This window comes from Tiliqua scincoides, chromosome 8 (assembly GCF_035046505.1).
Source record: "Tiliqua scincoides isolate rTilSci1 chromosome 8, rTilSci1.hap2, whole genome shotgun sequence".
Lineage (NCBI taxonomy): Eukaryota > Metazoa > Chordata > Lepidosauria > Squamata > Scincidae > Tiliqua > Tiliqua scincoides.
The window spans coordinates 31,193,142-31,211,104 of record NC_089828.1 but is presented as its reverse complement, the minus strand read 5'-3'; the positions used below and the strand labels follow the sequence as shown (position 1 = coordinate 31,211,104).

Genomic DNA, 17,963 nt, shown 5'->3' with positions numbered 1-17,963 from the left:
TCAGTTACCTGAAAGGCGGCAGCCATGCCTCCTGTAATATCCCCACCATGCCCTTGGATAAAGCCAGAGCTGTTTTGCCATTTCTAATTCAACTGGCTGGTGTTAATGGAAGCAACTCCACCAGATGAAGGCAAGGGGGAGTCTGCCTTTCAAGCCATCCTAACCATGAGGGTTAACCACATACTATTCTTTAAGAAGGGATTTTATAATGCATGTGCTTGCCTGGCACAGTTGAATTGGGGAACATGCACAGCTCTAACAGAAGTCAATTTTCATACACAATCTCCTCAGTATGTGTAGGTACGTGATTTTATGGAACACCCCACATCCTCCTAGATTAGGAATTTCAGTTTATTAAACTAAAGGGTTCCGTTTCAGTAAACTAGGGAGTTCCTAGTTTATCAGAGAGAAGGACCAGAAAAGCAAACTATCCCAGATGGATCAAATGTGAAAGGAACCTCAAAGAGGAAGGAATATAAATATACCACCGAGTTTAATTTTACTCAGTTGTCTGTTTACAGTCAGAATTCCTGTAGCATTTTTTCTCCAGTCCTACAAATTATGTACACGGAAGCCTGTCTCTTGGCATTTGATTGAACAAGTCTCCTCTGAAAAGGTATCTTAGTGGAGTTGCCTCCTCCTGGATGATCAGTAAAGTCTGTATGCAGTAAGGAACCCAGGTTGGTTTGTTCACACACTGCAGAGCAGTGCTGGACACTTCAGCCAAATGAGAAATTGTCAGCACTCATGGAAAGGGGGAGAAACTAATGAGATATCATCGCTTCTGATTTGGGAGAATTTTTTTGCAGTAAGTTCCTAACAACACAGTCCTGGAACGTGCTGGAATCCCTAGCATGTATGCACTGCTGAAACAGAGATGCCTGCGTTGGCTCGGTCATGTCATGAGAATGGATGATGGCCGGATCCCAAAGGATCTCCTCTATGGTGAACTCGTGCAAGGAAAGCGCCCTACAGGTAGACCACAGCTGTGATACAAGGACATCTGCAAGAGGGATCTGAAGGCCTTAGGAATGGACCTCAACAAGTGGGAAACCCTGGCCTCTGAGCGGCCTGCTTGGAGGCAGGCTGTGCAGCATGGCCTTTCCCAGTTTGAAGAGACACTTTGCCAACAGTGTGAGGCAAAGAGGCAAAGAAGGAAGGCCCATAGCCAGGGAGACAGACCAGGGACAGACTGCACTTGCTCCTGGTGTGGAAGGGATGGTCACTCCCGAATCAGCCTTTTCAGCCACACTAGACGCTGTTCCAGAACCACCTTTCAGAGCGCGATACCATAGTCTTTCGAGACTGAAGGTTGCCAATACAAAAGAGGCTGTTGGTTGCAGTCAGGGTAAAAGAATAACAAAAGGGGACTTGGCAGCCAGGTTGCACCCACAGTAGCAGGGAGGAGAAACCAATTCTTGTCATCTTTAGCAACCAAGGGCCTTTCTCTAGGGTCAGTTTGGCCTTTCAGTGCCACCTGGACACTGAGACTTTTCCACCCTTGCAATTGTGCCTCTGTGCATGTTTAATTGTTCAGCACTTTGTTCTGAGACAGTATGGCCCCAAAGCTGTGGCTACTGAAAAGATTGAATTAAAAATACAAAAGCAGAAGTCCTGCAGATCCCAGGCCCTAGGGCACTTTTTTTTTCTTGTTTCTTTTGCTGATTTGGTTCCTTTCAGAGACCTAGTGGTGGAAGTGCTGTCAGTCATCGCTGTCATCTCCTGTTCTGGATATCTGTCCAGCCTCCCAGAGCTGAGCCCTCAGGCCCCTCTGGCAGATAGCCCTGGTGGATTTCACAACCTGCAAGCAAATCAATGTCTCCTATCAGAGAACTGTTGCATATGGAAAAACTCATCTCCCGCCCCCTGACAAAAACCTCAAGTATAACTTCCCCTCCAAAGTCAGGCAGCTTGATCAAAGGAAGATCCAAACCCATTATTTGCAAATATTCCAATTTCCCAGTTTCACCAAAGTTTGAATGTTAATGTTTGGGACTTGAGCTTGCATTTGGAAGATGGCATTCTACCTCAACATTCAATATCTGATAGTTTAGGCTTGTTGGCATTGCTAAATGTTTCAAGAAAACACCAAATATGACATCTCATATTGCTTTCAAATACTAAATCACTGTATACTATATCCTAGGTCAGTGTTTCTCAACCAGTGGTGCAGGTACCATCAGTGGTACTTGAGGTAATGTCTGGTGGTACTCACAGGACCCCTGGATACCTGCTGCCCAGCAGTGAGACCAGGAACACTACATAACAAACAGCAGTAAGAGGCTTGGCTTGGCGGGCAGAGCTCCAAAGCATGCTTTTCTGCCTCTTCCTGTCCACCCTGAGCTTCTTACTGGTGTTTGTCGCATCACATCTGGCCTCCCAACCCAGAAGTAACTGGTGATGATGTCATCGGCATTGGTACTTCTGGAGGTACTTCGAATAGGTGGATCTTGTGAAATGGTACAGGAGAGGAAGACCTTGAGAAACACTGTCCTAGGATGTTGTTCAAGAAGTGCGCTGGGGGGGATGATTTTTACCAATCCCCTCTCTTTTCAGCATCTTGAGTACCTCCCTCCCCCAGTTGGCAGAATTTCTGGACTGGTCTGGCCTAGATTATTATAGGAGAAAGGAATGATTGATGAAGGCAGACATCCTTGCTTACTCAGAAGTGCCTTTCCTAGGCAGAAAACCTTCAAATCCAACCCTCTGTATTTATAATAGTAAATTGTATCCCACTTTTCTGAGAAGGTATTCAAAGCAAATAAATGTGTTGAACTTTTGTCCATACTTATGCACACACACACACACACACACACACACACACACAGAGAGAGAGAGAGAGAGAGAGAGAGAGATTTATTCTACCTCAGTGTCAATTTCATCGCCAGGTTCAATGCCAGCATACTGAAAGAGGAAGAAGAGAAGGTCAGAAATCAGGAAATATGTACATCACAATGAAGCTACAAGGGGGCAACGCTTCCTAGGAAAGACTGACTGTGCATGCTGATTTTTTGCAAATGAAAATAGGAAAAGGAAAGAATGTGCTATTCTGTCTTCATGACAAATAACATAATGCTGGATTCCATGGTTTACTGCCAGAGTTCTTCACAATACCAACACTATTACATATTGCTAAACCCAATTGATGGGAGCACTTTCCCTGCAAGAAAAAGCTAAAACAATTGGTGCTTTTATGTTTCCGAAAAGAGGTAACTGAGGGTTGATACGATAAAAAAAAATACTGACATGAGTGAGCAGAAAATCCAGGATGATCCAAAGGAAGAAAAACACCAAAAAAATCTTTACAGTTGCAATTCTATACACGGTTATCTAAGAGTAAGCCCCATCAATCTCTGGGGCTTACATCTGAGTAGACATGCATAGGATTGCACTGTAACTTATGGAACTCTCTGTGATAAGATACAGTTATTATTAATAAGATTTATGTACTGCTTATCAAATAAAGGGTGCAATCCTAACCCACTTTCCAGCACTGGCATAGCTGTACTGGTGGGACGTGTGCTGCATCTTGCAGTTGGGTGGCACTCACGGAGTCCTCCTCACAGTAAGGGAATGTTTGTTCCCTTACCTCAGAGCTGCATTGCCCTTATGTCAGTGCTGAAAAATGGGTTAGGATTGTGGCCAAAATCAAATAAGATACAATGGTGGCCACTCTGGCTAAGATCATCTCAAGAGCAGATTGGACACATTGATTGAAGAGAGGCCTAAGAGCAGCAATTAGCTATGATAAGAAAATAGAGCCCCTGTGTTTAGAGGCAGTATACCTCTGAATACCAGATGTTGGGGAGAAACAACAGGGTGAGGTTGCTGTTTCCATGCCCTTCTTGTGGGCTCCCTGGAAGCAACTGTGGCCATTGCTGGAGACAGGATGTTGGACAGTCTGATTGCAGAGGGGTCTCCCTGAATGATAATTATAGCCTAATGGAACTTCCATGTTCAGCGGTAGCCTGCCTCTGAATACTAGATGAACGAAAGGGGAAGGCAAACAAAAAAGGCAAACAAAAGGGAAGCTGACAAAATCTTCATGCCCTGTTTGTGAGCTTCCTGGAGATTTGTGGCTGTTTACGGTTGGAAACAGGATGCCGGTCTGGATGGACCTTTGACCTGATCAAGGAGTTCTCAGAGGCTCTTCTCAGTATTCATTTACTTTGTAGTAGCTTTTCCTGAACTGACTGAGAAGAATCTAGTTACATGTGTGCTGAATTAAGCAACTTGTCCTGACTGGGGCTTAGGTTTAAATATGAATCGCAAGTGGGGGAATGCAAAACGGGATGAAACAGCAGTGGGGAAGTAGTGGGGATATTAGTGGTCTGCACCGTGGTGGTGTTGATCCCAGTGGTCCCCCGCCATGCATGTCATTTTTAATTGAAGCAAAAAAACAAAACTCTTGAAAGCCAACGGAAGTGTTTTTCATTTAGAAATGGCACACGGATGTGTGTGCAATTGGGATCAAAACAATGGCAGGGGCAAACTCCTAATCCACCTCCCAGCCCCACACCTCTCACCATGGTTTTGCTTTGTTTCACAACCCCCCCACTTGCTATTTATAATTAAACCTCCCAGTAAGCCCCAATCCAATCAAGTTGTGTAACTGGGTGAAGTTTCTCTCTTTTGGTTCAAAATACACCCGACTGCATTCAGTCTGCCTGCATTACCTTGCCTTCTCTCTGCCTCCTTTTCTTCTCCTCCATCGGGAGCTGCATAGAGCTCTGGTGCATTTTCATATCCAGTTCAGAGAAGGTCCTTCTTGAGTGTGCTATGTCTGGAGAGGATGAGGCAGACAATCTCACGGGGGAACCGGGAGAAAAGACAGGGGAGTTTGACACAGAGTAACTGCCGGCAACTCCTGAAAGGACTGAAAGAGAGGAGTACTTGGTTCAGGTTGACAATTAACTTGAACTTCCCCTGTACCTCCATTGCCCCCCCTTTTTTTGACTCCCCTGAGTCCAATTACAGTTTGAAAGCTCCTCTGGGCAGGGGCCTGCTCTTCTACTGAAATAATCACAAATCCCTTCCCTGTTTTAACACTGTCTCCATGCCTCTCTCCTTCCCTGTTGTCTCCCCAGAACCCAACTGCCTGGAGTCGGATACTTGATGAAGCTTGAAATAAATCAGTCTGAGCCCCTAATCTCTTTCTCGAAATCCAGGAACCCCAGAGTGATGTGTCCTCTCCTTTGAGTTGCTTCTTCAAACTCACCGTTTCCCATAAGTCCCCTTGTCCCCATGCCCAAACTTAAGTACAGGCAAACTGTTACCAAACTTAAGTATAGGCAACAGAGTCATTTACATATTCTTCCCTGACTCTTTTTCCTTTTCCTTCCTCTGTTGTCTCTGTTATAACAATATCTAGATTGTAAGCCCCTTGGGGCAGAAACCTGCCTGCTTATTTTTTGTAAAGTGCCAGTGATATAATACTAATACCAATCAGTAAAATCAAGTGCTGCCTCCACCTCTCTGGACATCAGACATTCCTTCTTGAAAACACACACACACACACACACACAAGACCACACTTAGTTGATGGCTTCTAATGGTGGTCTTCCCTGCCTTGCCAAGCCTTATGCCTGGTGCCAGCCCATTTTCCCTATTACTCTGTTCTTCCTACCTGAGCTTTGAGATGACAATGGAGAGAAAGGGGTCTTCTCCGCAGGACCATTTGTGTCACTTGCCAGGGTTAGCCCCATCTGCCTCCGTTGTTCCTGCAGCTCCTCCTCCCTTTGCAAAGCATCCCGGATTTCCTGGTCAATCAGAACCGATGTCCGGGGCTTCCAGGTCTTCAGAGTGTACAGCTCTTCCCGTGGCACTGCCCTCTCAGACCCACGTTCATTCTTTTGCATGCCGTGTGGGCCCTGATCACTGGAGAAGGAGAACTTGGGTTTCCAAATGGGAATGGCAAAATGCTCTTTCCGTAGGACCCATTTCTTGGCTGGATATTCCATCTCCTGAGGACTGGAGAGTTTCGGTTTAGAGGGCTCCATCTGTTTGCTGTAAGTGGTGGCACTCTGACTGGAGAAGAACTCATTCCCTGGACCTCTTTGGCCAACATCCGGCACAGAAGAGGGGTGGTAGACCTCAAAGCTTTGATTCACATTCTGGTGAGCAATTCTCTTAGCACCATCAGTGCAGCTTGGATCTGGCACACCTTCCCCATGCAGGGGCTCCGGTGGCTCTCTCAGCTTCTTTGGCTTGCACGAAGAAGACGGCACAGCCTCCTCTTGCTCAAACACTTTCCGGCGCTCTCCAAGCTCCTGCAGATTCCCCTTGTCATACGTTCCTAGCAGCCTCCCTTCCTTTTGCAGGTCCTCCTCACGCTTCGTTTCCTGTTCGATCTCCCTCTGGATGTTAAAGGAAACACGTGGTGTATCCTTCCCTTTCCTGGATGAAACCAGAGAAGAGATGGAGGACGAGAGGAGAGGCTTGGAGCGGATCTCCACCAGTTCGTCTTTCGAATTCGTTCTTTGAATCCCCCGCTCTTTCCAAAGGTTGGCTTCTCTCTCTTGGGCCAAGCGGATTTCTCGCTCAATGGGGGTCTCATCACTGGCCTCCAGCTCTTTGGAAGGATCTTGGCCACAAGTAGCAGAATCCAGAAGATCTCTAGATGTTGTCCTAGATAGCTGCCCATCAGTAGTCTCAACACTGAATTCAGGGGATGTTTTTCTCAAGTTGGAATCCAGGTTGTTTGTAGAAGAGATTATGACTCTTCCATAAGAAATGGGTTCTTTCCTTTGGGTGCTGGGTAGACCTGTCTTCTCATCAGTGCCACCCCATCCTCTTTGGCTGCACTCATCAGCATCACCGTAATCCTTCATAACCACTGGGCTCTGATGCTGTGTCTCATAAATGTTTCTCATTACCGGTGACCTCTGAGATGAAACCTGCCTTCTTGATCCAAACAGCAAGTTTGGGTTACTCTTTTCCAGGGCCAGGAACTGCTGTCGGGCAGCAGCAAAATTGATCTGCTCGGTGTCGATGTTCTCGGGGTCAACAGGTGTGCTCACCCAGTTTGGGGATGGGTTGTCGAAACAGACGGCAAACCCAGTGGAATAACTCCTTTTGCTTTCGGCTGCATTTTTGCTGGGCGAGGCTATGTTGATGGCCTCCAGCTCATCCATGGAACTCCACCGCTCTGCAACGGTGGTGCTTTTCCTCACGACTTGGCTCCTGATAACCTCCTGCCTTTCATCCTCCAGCTCTTGGGTTTTTCTGGGTGAGATGTCCTCAGGGGGGAGCTTGTACTGCAACTCTGCATCATCTTCATTATAAAGCCTGGAGGGCTTCTTCTCCCCCTTGTAAGCCCGGACGTCATACAGTGATCCTGATCTGACCACTTCCAGCTTGCATTCTCGGTCCAGGGATGGCATCCAGAGATCCTTTCTTCCATTTACAGCTTTTGCTTCCCATATGGATTCATCTTCTGGGGGATTCCTTGTTCTCCAGTCATTTCCAGCCTTTTGACTATGGTGTCCCACATCAAGATACTCATCTCCTTGAACCTCATATCTCACTTCTCCTTGCAAGACCACTTGTTGTCCATTTTGCCCTTTGTATTTGGGGTCTGTGTCCTGGGAGATTCTAAAGATCGAGTTTCTGGTGGTTGGTTCCATTTTTTGGAAGAGGCTTCTCATGTACTTCTCCTCCACCTTCCCCTACTTGAGTTCTGAGCAGGTGTTCTTCAACTGTAGGAACTGCTTGGGTTTTCCAGTGTTCTTGAATGAATTACCTTTTCATCAAGAGCCGGACTCTGCAGTATCTGGAGAACATGGGCAAAAAATGCAAATACGTTGAAAGAAGCACAAGATCCCTGGCAGTGGTTTTCAAGAGAGCATTTGTTTTGCATGCAGAGCAAAACAGATACCGGTTTCTTTTTGACTTGTCTACAGAGGAACCCCTGGGGAACTTACTAGGGTGCAAACCTGGCCTTTCAGCCTCACCATCATGCTCCTGCAAGCCTTCCCTATAGCTTTCTGTTGCCAAGGGAGATGGGTAAGTTGTCCTTCAGGGACCTGCATTCACTATCAAGTACATCAGAAGCTGCCTTGTTCTGGGTCAGGCCATCGGTCCCTTCTGCCCAGTGTTGCCTACTCTGACTGGCAGAAGCCCTCCTGGCTCATTCCCAGCTCTGATACCTGACATCCTTTAAACTCAAGATTGAGGTCAGCTAAGACTGAGGCATGGCCATCCCCTGAACTGATGAAGTTATTTTATCTCAAGTCAGGTCCTTGCTCCCTCAAGCTTACTGCCTACCCTGGCAGCAGGTGTCACACAGAAAAGAGTCTTTCCTAATTCTGCTGTCTGAGAACGTTTTTCCAATGTAGAAGCCAAGGCTTGAATATGGGACCTTCTGTATACAAAACATGTGCTCTACCACTGAGTCATGGATGCCTTTGGACACAGGAAGCTGCCTTCCCCTGAGCCAAACCACTGCCCCTGCTAACCCAGCATTTCCTGCTCGGACAGGCAGCTCTCCAGGGTCTCAGGGAAAGACAGATCTTGTACATCCTTGCTGCATGAGAGTCTTTTAACTGGGGATCAGACCCAGAATTTTCTGCATGCAAAACAAATGCTCTGCCACTGAGCTAGGAGCCCTTCTGGAGTCCTCACTGAGAAACTCCCAAGAAGCTTCCTCTGATAAGGATCCTCCCTGGTTGCCCATAAAAGAGAGCCACCAATCTACCCATAGGGTGAAAAGGGGAAGGTCTGCTTTGCCCTTTGGTGCCGCTCTTCTGTAAAAGCGATCACCCAGTGCCCTCTCCTGGAAGAAAAGAGAATTGCGCTCAAGAAACCTGATCTTCAATTGCTCACTGTCAGTTCTCTGTGCAACTCTGGCCAATTTTTTCAAACTGTGCAAACAAAGGTGGATTCCCTTGCCCTTCTGACACAGCGCCGGTTTCCCAGGTGCAAGAGAAGGGGAGAAAGGATAGAAATAGTCTGTGTCATCAGGGGAGTTTCGCAAGCCATAAAAAGTCAGCAAACAGGAGCCCAAGGGTCATGCTGAACTAAATACCTGTATTATTATCAAGTTACATTCCAGCAGTCAGCTCCTCTGGTTGATTGGCCTAGCAGCGGGTGATTCTGGAAAGAGAGTCAGGAGTGGGGGTGATGGTGGTTAGCCGTTGCTAGTGATACTTTGAACATCTCCTCATTCAAATCCCCCGAGTTCCAAAGTCACCAATTTGAGCTCCAAAATGGAACCCACAAATTGGGAATCCTTCACTGCACCATTCAAAAAACAAACAAAAAGCTCCCAAATTTAGTATAGAACATGGCACGTGTGTAATTAGTCTGTGGAACACCTTGCCACATGATGTGGTGATGGCATCCAGCCTAGATACCTTTAAAAGGGGTAGGACAGATTTCTGGAGGAAAACTCCACCACAGGTTACAAGCCATGATGGGTATGTACAGTCTGAGATTAGCTGGTTGCTCATTAAGAGGGCCAGGTAGGAACTGTTTTTCTGTCATCCAAATTGGCTGTGGATAGCAGTTTTTTTTTTGCCTACCCCAGACTGGTGAGGAAGGGAAGGTATATTCAGTAGATTTCATGCATTAAAAATTGGTCCCTATGTTTAATAAAGTCGCACAAGTTAAACCCAATTGCAATCTGGTGTCTTTGTTGGGGTGTGTGTGTGTGTGAATAGAATGCTAGATGCAGGGAGGTGGCAGTGAAATGCAAGTATCTTGTGGTCTTATGTGCGCTCCCTGAGACATCTGGTGGGCTGCTGTGAGATGCAGGAAGCTGATGGGCCCTGGACCCAATCCAGCAGGGCCATTCTTATGTTCTTACATGCATGATTTGTGACAGTTTTATGTTCCTTCAGTTCCCCTCCTCTACATTACTGAAGCCCACAGGTGTGTTGGCAAAGCACTGAAAAAGAAAAGCAATCGTGATGTGTCCATACATAGGGCTGTTGCAAGACTCTTTCTGTGTCCACTGCTGTCAGCGGAGAGCAGGCTCTCAAGGAATGGGGCTATGACTCAGAGGCAAAGCATGTGGTTTCCCATGCAGAAGGTCCTAGATTTGATCCCTTTGTGCTTTCCTAGATAGGTCTGGAAAGATCCTTGTCTGCAATCCCAGAGAGCCGCTACTAGTCAGTGCAGACAATAAGAAGACTAGATGGACTAAGGTAGGACTCAGTACGGCAGCTTCCTATATTTTGGTCTCTCTGCCTTCAGCTGCCAAGGGCTGAAACAGTGGTGTCACTAGGGTTCACGTCACCTACTGCGGAATGCCCGTGCATCACCCCCCACACAGTGGGCAGGGCAACACCGCAGGTGGTGGGCATAGTGATGTACCATCACTCCACCCCTGCTGGTTTTTTGGCTGTACCTTTTGATAGAACAAAGATAGAACACATTCTGCATGAAATTACGCATTGATTGATATATAACATGATGGTATTATTCTTCCAAATTATGATTTTAGTGATTTTGGTCACCAGTGGTGTCACACACCCCCAAGGGTATCACTAACACCTGATTGCAGCAGTTCTCAAACTTTTAGCACTAGGTCCCACTTTTTAGAGTGACAATCTGTCCAAGACCCACCAGAAGTGATGTCATGGTGGAAGTGGCATTATCAGGCAAATTAAAATAAATTAGTATAAATAATTAAAGTAAAAACAAATAATTAAATAAGCAGAAGCCAGCCCTGTTCCACCAACTGAATTTCCTCTGTAGCCTGACTGCAATAACACCCCCCCCCCAAATCAGTAAGGTTTTCAGCCCTACCCAGTGCCCAGTTCAATTGAAGAACTTCTGTTTAAACCAGACCACTGTCAGGATTCACCTGGCTTTGCAAGTCTCAAAAAGGTTCACCTTATCAGCTGAAGCCTCTTTTTCAGGGGTGCTCACACTTTTTTTGGCTCAAGAGCTACTTTGAAACCCAGCAAGGCCCGGAGATCTACCAGGGGGGAAGGAAGCGTCTGACAGACACCCCCTTTAATGTATGGAGCCCCTGCTGGAGTCTAGTCAGTTTTGTTGCTGCATGCCTGAAGAGCAGCTAAAGTGTCAGTTTCAGTGTCAGTTTAGTGTCAGCTAAATATGTCAGTTTCATCTAGTCACTAGACGAAACTGACATATTAACAGTTTGGAGAGACAGGGCTCCGCGATCTACTCATTTTGCCTTGCGATCTACCAGTAGATCGTGATCCACCTATTGAGCACCCCTGCTCTTTTTGATCCTTTCTAGTGGGGGGGGGGGAGGCTGCCTTCTGGAGCACTTGTTTAGCTCCAGGTGCATAGGATCAGGACCATTCTGGTAGCCTTGCACTCTCCTTCACCTGATCTTCCACACCAGCCAAGGCACATTTGCTTACTAGTGAGTAAATTCGACCGTGAGGCTTAGTTTTGCTTTCCATAGGGCTCAATACATTCAACTGCTTGGAGGGAGGGACTTCCTTCTCAGGTGTTTTTGGGGGCTGCATTCATTGGATCAGGACCATTCAGGTGTCGTTGGATTCCTCTCAGCCTGCCCTTTCCAATGGACTAAGACAAGTTCACCTACTCACGAGTAAACATGCGATATGGCTCACTTTCACTTTCCATAGGGATCCATGCATTTTTTGTTCTCCAGTTTTTTGGCCACAACTTTTGATAGAAAGGAGATATTTCACTTGGGATTTTTGCATTGTATTCCACTCAAAATTCCACATCCAACGGTATATAATATGATGGGGTTACTCCTAACCACCACAATTTTAGTATGTCACCCCCCAGTGCACATCACCCTCCCGTGCACGTCACCCGGTGCGGACCGCACCCCCTTACTCCCCTAGCGACGCCACTGGGCTGAAATGCTTTGTCTCCTGGTTGCAGACTCCTCATCATCATATAGAGGCTTGGTTGGGGGGGGGGAATACAGTCAAACTCTCTGTTCTTGAAACATTTTCTACCAACTATGGAAAGCCGTTCCCCAAATCCAGCAATCCATATAGATTATGAACAGTTGCCAACCCTTATTGTTGGGGTGGTTGAGTAATCCTGGATGAGACTGACATTTTGGCAGAATTCTTCTACCACCAGCAAAATGGCATTTGTCTATTCAGTTTGCCCCCAGGAGCCTGAAAGTTGTCTACACAAGAAAAGGGAAGGAAGAATGAAGCCACCTGATAGAGTTACATTATTTTGAATCACAATTCCTCTTCCCAGAAAGAACAATGGAGTCCTTGTTTGTTCTCGCCTTACAAACCTCAGAAAGGGGGCCAGGTCTGTTTTGCACTTCCAGGTATTCAGTGTCTGGTGCAGACTGCTAACTAAAAAAAGCACAAAAAAGCAAGTTACTAGTCCTCCGTGTTAGGAGACCCATGGGAGTGTGTAGGTATTTATCAGGCATGGGCTCAGTTTGAATCAAGCCTCATAAGTTTGCATTGAAGTCCTCCAGCTGCTGTGTGGCATTACACACAGGAGAGAAGGCACTTTGCACTCTAATTCCACGTGTTCTAGGACTGAAACTGTCTGGCAGGGCAAACAGATTATTGTGTGACGAGCTGGAAAGATCAATTTACAAATCCTTCCCTCCTGGGCTTGAACGCCTGGGTCTTTATTCCAACTCACCATAGGTGATCAGGCAAATGGTTATTTAGTGGTCCTACCTCACTCTCCCCTTCTAGCTCATGCCAGGACTGTCCAGAAAACAGTTGTCTGGCACAAGCTCTTCCACTTCAAAGAGGCCCCACTTCAGTCTGCTCACAAGGTGATTCATGAATTCCCCTCCCCGCCCTCCTGTTGCCCCAGACCCATTCCATCCTCTCCTGGTATCTGTGCTCCACCCAGGTCTTAATGGTGTGCTCATTCCATCTGCATTTTTGTTTTTTTGCTTTCTCTTTCTCTGTCCAACCTTTGGCTGGATCAAAGGTAGATATTTGTTATCTGCCTGTCTCTTATCTTATTCCGAGAGGTCAAAAGTACGCAACAAGTGGGGTGTTGTTGCAGACCTGGAATGTTGGCCAGTGTTTACTTGCGGTTGGCATAGCTAAGCTAACAAACAAATATGTATAGCCCTGACCCTACTGGTGCTACCCAAATGACACCCCAGGCTTGAAGAGCTGGATCACCTCCAGAGAGCACAGGAGGAATTTGCCACTTCTGCCCCAGCACAGAGAACTGGACAACTTGTTTGCTATTGGAGATGTATTTGTGGCATGTCAGGAGCTCTCCCCACATGCCTTCCCCTGTTTTTGTGCAGGCAACAAAACCAGGATATTGATGGAGTGCCTGGTAGTTGCTGGATATTGCTGATGGGCTGTGCTTAGGAACCCAAGAATCTAAGAAGGGCCCTGTTGAATCAGTGGAAAGGCCCAGTATATTGTTTCCAACAACAGTCAGCTAGATGCCTTGCAGAGGTCTGCAAGCAGGTTCCATAAATTAATTCTGGGCATAGTGGTGAAGCCCTCTTTTTTGTCTGTTCTGAATCTAATGCTGAACAATTTCATTGAATGACCTCAGATTTTAGTTCTAGAGGGAGAACAGAAAACATCATTCTGTTTTCTCCATAACATTATATGGCTTTCAGAAGGGATAAGACAAATGTGTGGAGGATGGGTGTGTCTATTAATGGCTATTACTCGTGATAGAACCTCCATGTTCTAAGGTTTGGAATACTACACACCAGGGAGAGAAAGTCACTACCTTCACTCCCTGCTTGTGGGTTTCCCAGAGGCAGTTGAAAACAAGATGCTGAAGATGGGTTTTTGACCTGATCCAGCAGGACTCTTGTTATATTCTTTTAAAGATATAGGTCTGTTGACTACAAAATGACCAATCACCAGCTATGGGCCACTAAGCTAAGAATGGGGCAATAACTCAGTGGTTCACCACCTGCTTTGTATATGGAAATTTCCAGGTTCGATTTCTACCAACATCTCCAAATCATTGGTGTAGCTAAGGGGGTGCAGAGGGTAGCAATTGCACCAGGCAACAAGCTTTAGGGGGGGCAACAACTTGAGCTTGACACTAGTGGCCAAAATTGTGAAAACCTTAGTATTTTCACATAAAACCATCATGTTATACACCATTTGATGCAGAATTTAATGCAGAATGCAATGAAACAAACTGCATCAAAATAGCTAGATTCTATCAAACGTTACAGGCAAATAACCAGAAAATAAAAACACAACTGCATTATGTAATAAAAACTGGATTCTCTTAACTCAAAACTCATTTTGAGTTTTGAGACTGATTGTTCTGAGAATCAGTTAGGTGTTATTACGATACAGCAGGGAACCAATAAGGTGTTAATATGAGGGGGAGCTTGGGGGGAGGCAGCAGAGCAAGTGGGCAGTGAGCTGCTGGCAGGGGGGCAATTCCCCCCTATTTTCACTTTTTTAAAAGCTCAGGTGTGACATCACTTCAGGGGCAGCATTTTGAGCTCTGCACCGGGCTACGTGATCATTAGCTATGCCACTGCTCCAGAGACATCTAGGATACACCCTTTTTGGGTCTGAGACCCTGGAGAGGTGCTGCCGGTCATGGCAAACCATATTGAGCTAAAGGGGCCAATAGTCTGATTTATAAGGTATAAGGCAGCTTCATGTGTAGAAGCATATAGAACCTCCATGCGCAGAGGCAGCACACCAGGTACTGGGGACATAGAATGGTCCTTTACTTTTGTGCCCTGCTCCTGAATGTCTCAATGGGGCACAAAGCTGCAGCCACATTGGAAACAGGGTGCTGGGCTAGATGGACTTTTTGTTTCATCCAGCTGGGAACAACTTTCTGTTCCTAGCTACCTCTCTGGAGTTTCACTCTGTACCAGCTCTCAGTGACCACAGAAAGATTTGTCATGCCTCAAACCTGCTTGAAACTTATGCTCTGTTGCATAGAATCTTGCTCCCCCAGTCTAACGTGTGGCAAGAGAAAAATGCATCCTTCATGTGCTCAGATGTGCTTTTACCTTCATGATGACTCCACAAGTCCTGAGCCCTGCCTTTGAAAACAGATTACCTCCACTCACACAAAACTTTCAGATGCTGCTTTATGGGCTAGAAACTTGAGTGTGACAGCCAAAGAAATTGAGCAGAATCCAGAACCTTTGTGTTCAAGCCTCATTTCTGCCAGACTCACAGTATAGTATAGCCTCTAGCACAGTGGTTCTCCAACTTTTTATCCCAGGACCCACTTTTTAGAATGACAATCTGTCAGGACCCACCAGAGGTGATGTCATTAACCTGGAAGTGATGTCATGGCCAGAAGTGACATGATCAAGCAGGAAAAATTTTTTAACAATCCTTGGCTGCAATCCTATCCACACTTACCCAGGAGTAAGCCCCATTGGCAATCATTGTTAAAAGCATATACATTGTATCCTGTTAAAAGTACAGATCTCCCCAAATGCAGTCGCATACCATGTTGGCATCAAGTATAATATACTAAAAATAAAATATTGAAATGAATGGGGAGCCACCTGAAATGGGCTCGCGAATCACCTAGTGGGTCCTGACCCACAGTTTGAGAAACAGTGCTCTAGCAAGTTACAAACTTGCGCCTTTCATCTGCCTCCCTCCCTGTCCAAAAAATGTGCGTTATGGTAACTTATCCCACAAGGGTCTCTCAGAACAAATGACTGTTACACAATCTGCTGAATTATGAAGTGTAATAAAAAGAAAAGAAGCAGAAGATTTCAGGGTATCAACCGGAGACTGACAACCACCTGCTCAGCTAACCTCATGTGCACACCAGCTTGTTCCAGGTTTGGGAATGCGATCCTGGAATCTTTAATCTCGTGTGCCAGTTGGCACCTGGAAAATGTCTCATTGCTCCTTCTTTGCACTGTGGCACATGAAAATGCATGCCAACTGCCTCTTGTCAGGAGACAGACTTGCAGACAGACTCACATCCAACCAGTCTATGCACATCGAATGCCAGGCATCCACCAACCTGCTCAGCATCCAAGAGGCCCATCTCCGAACTGCCCTGGGCTGTCATCCATTCCTGACACAGGCAAGGAGAAGCTCCACCGCTGCGCCACGGGTGACTTCAGTTCACATGTTGAGCCCAGAGCGAAAAGTTTTTTCTATAGTGGCTCACAAGCAGAGAGTGTCTCTTTTTCCCAGTGGGGCCTGTTAGGGGGCATCTGGCCAGGGAGGTATTTGCAAGCCAAGTTGGCTGTTTGGAACTAGGTTGGGAAAGGGAGGGGCGCCACTGCGTACACTGTGCGCTGCGTCAACCTGATAAGGGCTCAGCCCCCAAGTCATCAGGGGAATTCCAAGAATCTGAAATACTGGAGAGCCAAATAACATACAAGACAATTCAGCCTGTAGGCTTGGCAGCACTGTATCTTCTTTCCCACCTGCCGAGAATAAACTCCATCCAAGTTTGGGGATGGTGGGCAGCATTTGAAAGCCCCACAGAAAAGGACATTTCAGCAAGGGCTTCAAAACCCAAAACTCCATGACCCCTGCTGCCTCGAGGCATTCCCCCCAAATGCCCTTCCCTTTGCCAAAAGAAGCACCCATGAAAACCAACTGAGGTCTTTTCAGGTTTGCCTTTGTTCAGATAATGTGTCCCCATATGACACAAGAAAAAAAAAAGAAGCTCACTGGGTTTTGAAAGCTGAACACTGGCATTCTTAAAGATTGAAGGGGGAGAGAGGAGAAGGAAATTGTCCTTACTGCAGCCATGTGTCCCTAAACGATGTGCTGACAAAGCAATACGGATCACATTTGACAGCAGCGTGTCCTGTCCTTCAGTTCACAGTTGTGTCATTCGGTTAGTTCTAGCACACTTGCATAGAGTGGTAGCTGTGTGCAGGGACTGTGACCAGTTGCTACTAAGCTGCCCTCTGTGTTTGTGTGTGTGTGTAGTCTAAAAGCCTTTCTTTACTTCAGCTATGCACGAAAACCCAGCAAGGAGCACGTTGGTGGTACAGGGAGAGGAATAGTTCATTTGAAGGGAACCACATGGCTGATTAGCTTAGCCTCATGCCCTGTTGCAAAGCTGACCCATAAAACTACACTGTTCTATCTATAGAGGCAAACTGGCATACCTGCCTTCCCAGTATCAAAACCTGAACGTGAACTTTTCGACTAATTTGATTTTTCAGGTAAAATGGAATTTAATTATATTAGCAAAATTGCCCAGAAATGGGTTGGTGTGTGTGTACCTTTATGTATTATGCAGGTGCCAGATACAAATTATTTTTTAAACATAGAGACAATGGGAAGTACTAAAAAAGTAAGGACTGTTGGGAGTTATAAGAGATTGTAAGCCTGCAGAGGCTGAGATTGTGTCATTTCTGGGTTATGGATGCTCTTAATAAAGGGGTGTCCAAACTTTTTAGCAGGACGGCCACATCATCTTTCTGACACTGTGTGTTGGGGGCCAGGAAAAAAGAATTAATTTACACTTAAAATTTGAATAAATTTACATCAAAATATATTAGACATGGAATGTCTATGACTGAATGAAGGTCTTGCAATCGCTCAATAAAAGATCTTGTGCAAAGCAAGGTTGGCCTTTCCTTTGCTGCCACTACTGCTTCATAGATGTGAAACAGCAAAAGCAGCGGAGGGAGCTCTTGGCCCACAGCTCGCGTGAGGGCTCAAACAGTCGGGCCTTGTGCTGAGAGTAGTTGCACCGGGCCAGTATGGGCTCCAGCAAGTCTCCAGAGGACCAGAGGCTCATTGGAGACTGGGGGCTCCCCATGGGCCAGATTTGGAATCCCCAAGGGCTGCAAATGGCCCCCAGGCCAGGGTTTGGGCACCCGTGTCCTAACACAACATTGGTAGATGATTCTCAACCAGTTAGAAAAAATACCATCCTGCTTCTGTGCCCTTAAGGCTAGTTTGCTCCAGAAAAATCAGCAAGGGAAGTTTTTCATCCCATGATAATGTCCGTTGCCTGCCAATGTCTTCTTTAAAAAACGCAGTAGCAGAAGCCCACAACAGAGTTGGCAACCTTCAGTGGGGAACACACATGAAAGGCATTCTGCTAGCATTTAACCCTGA

At 46.3% G+C, this 17,963-nt stretch overlaps 1 protein-coding gene across 3 annotated transcripts; it reads right to left on the bottom strand.

Moving 5' to 3' along the window:
- Positions 1–471: 471 nt before the first annotated feature.
- Positions 472–16,127, bottom strand: MISP (mitotic spindle positioning). 3 transcript variants are annotated; one of them, XM_066636557.1, is made up of 6 exons: positions 15,895–16,127; positions 9,026–9,093; positions 5,627–7,771; positions 4,677–4,876; positions 2,866–2,904; positions 472–1,801 (listed from the first exon to the last, which is right to left on the bottom strand). In XM_066636557.1, exons 3-6 carry the CDS (start codon positions 7,644–7,646, stop codon positions 1,703–1,705), a joined length of 2,358 nt encoding a protein of 785 aa, XP_066492654.1. In that variant the 5' UTR covers positions 7,647–7,771; positions 9,026–9,093; positions 15,895–16,127; the 3' UTR covers positions 472–1,702. The 3 variants fall into 3 exon arrangements, with proteins under 3 accessions (XP_066492654.1, XP_066492656.1, XP_066492655.1); XM_066636559.1 differs by lacking the exon at positions 2,866–2,904 and having other exon boundaries at positions 4,682–4,876; XM_066636558.1 differs by lacking the exon at positions 9,026–9,093.
- Between the last annotated feature and the right edge of the window lie 1,836 nt (positions 16,128–17,963).

Bases quoted from the DNA above. Each gene is read 5' to 3' on its own strand.
- MISP (XM_066636557.1), bottom strand. From the start codon at position 7,646: ATGAGAAGCCTCTTCCAAAAAATGGAACCAACCACCAGAAACTCGATC. The intron at 4,877-5,626 runs GTAGGAAGAACA...CCTCTCTTTCAG, and splicing joins ATTGTCATCTCAAAGCTCAG to TCCTTTCAGGAGTTGCCGGC. The intron at 2,905-4,676 runs GTAATGCAGGCA...TTCCTCTTTCAG, and splicing joins GGAGGCAGAGAGAAGGCAAG to TATGCTGGCATTGAACCTGG.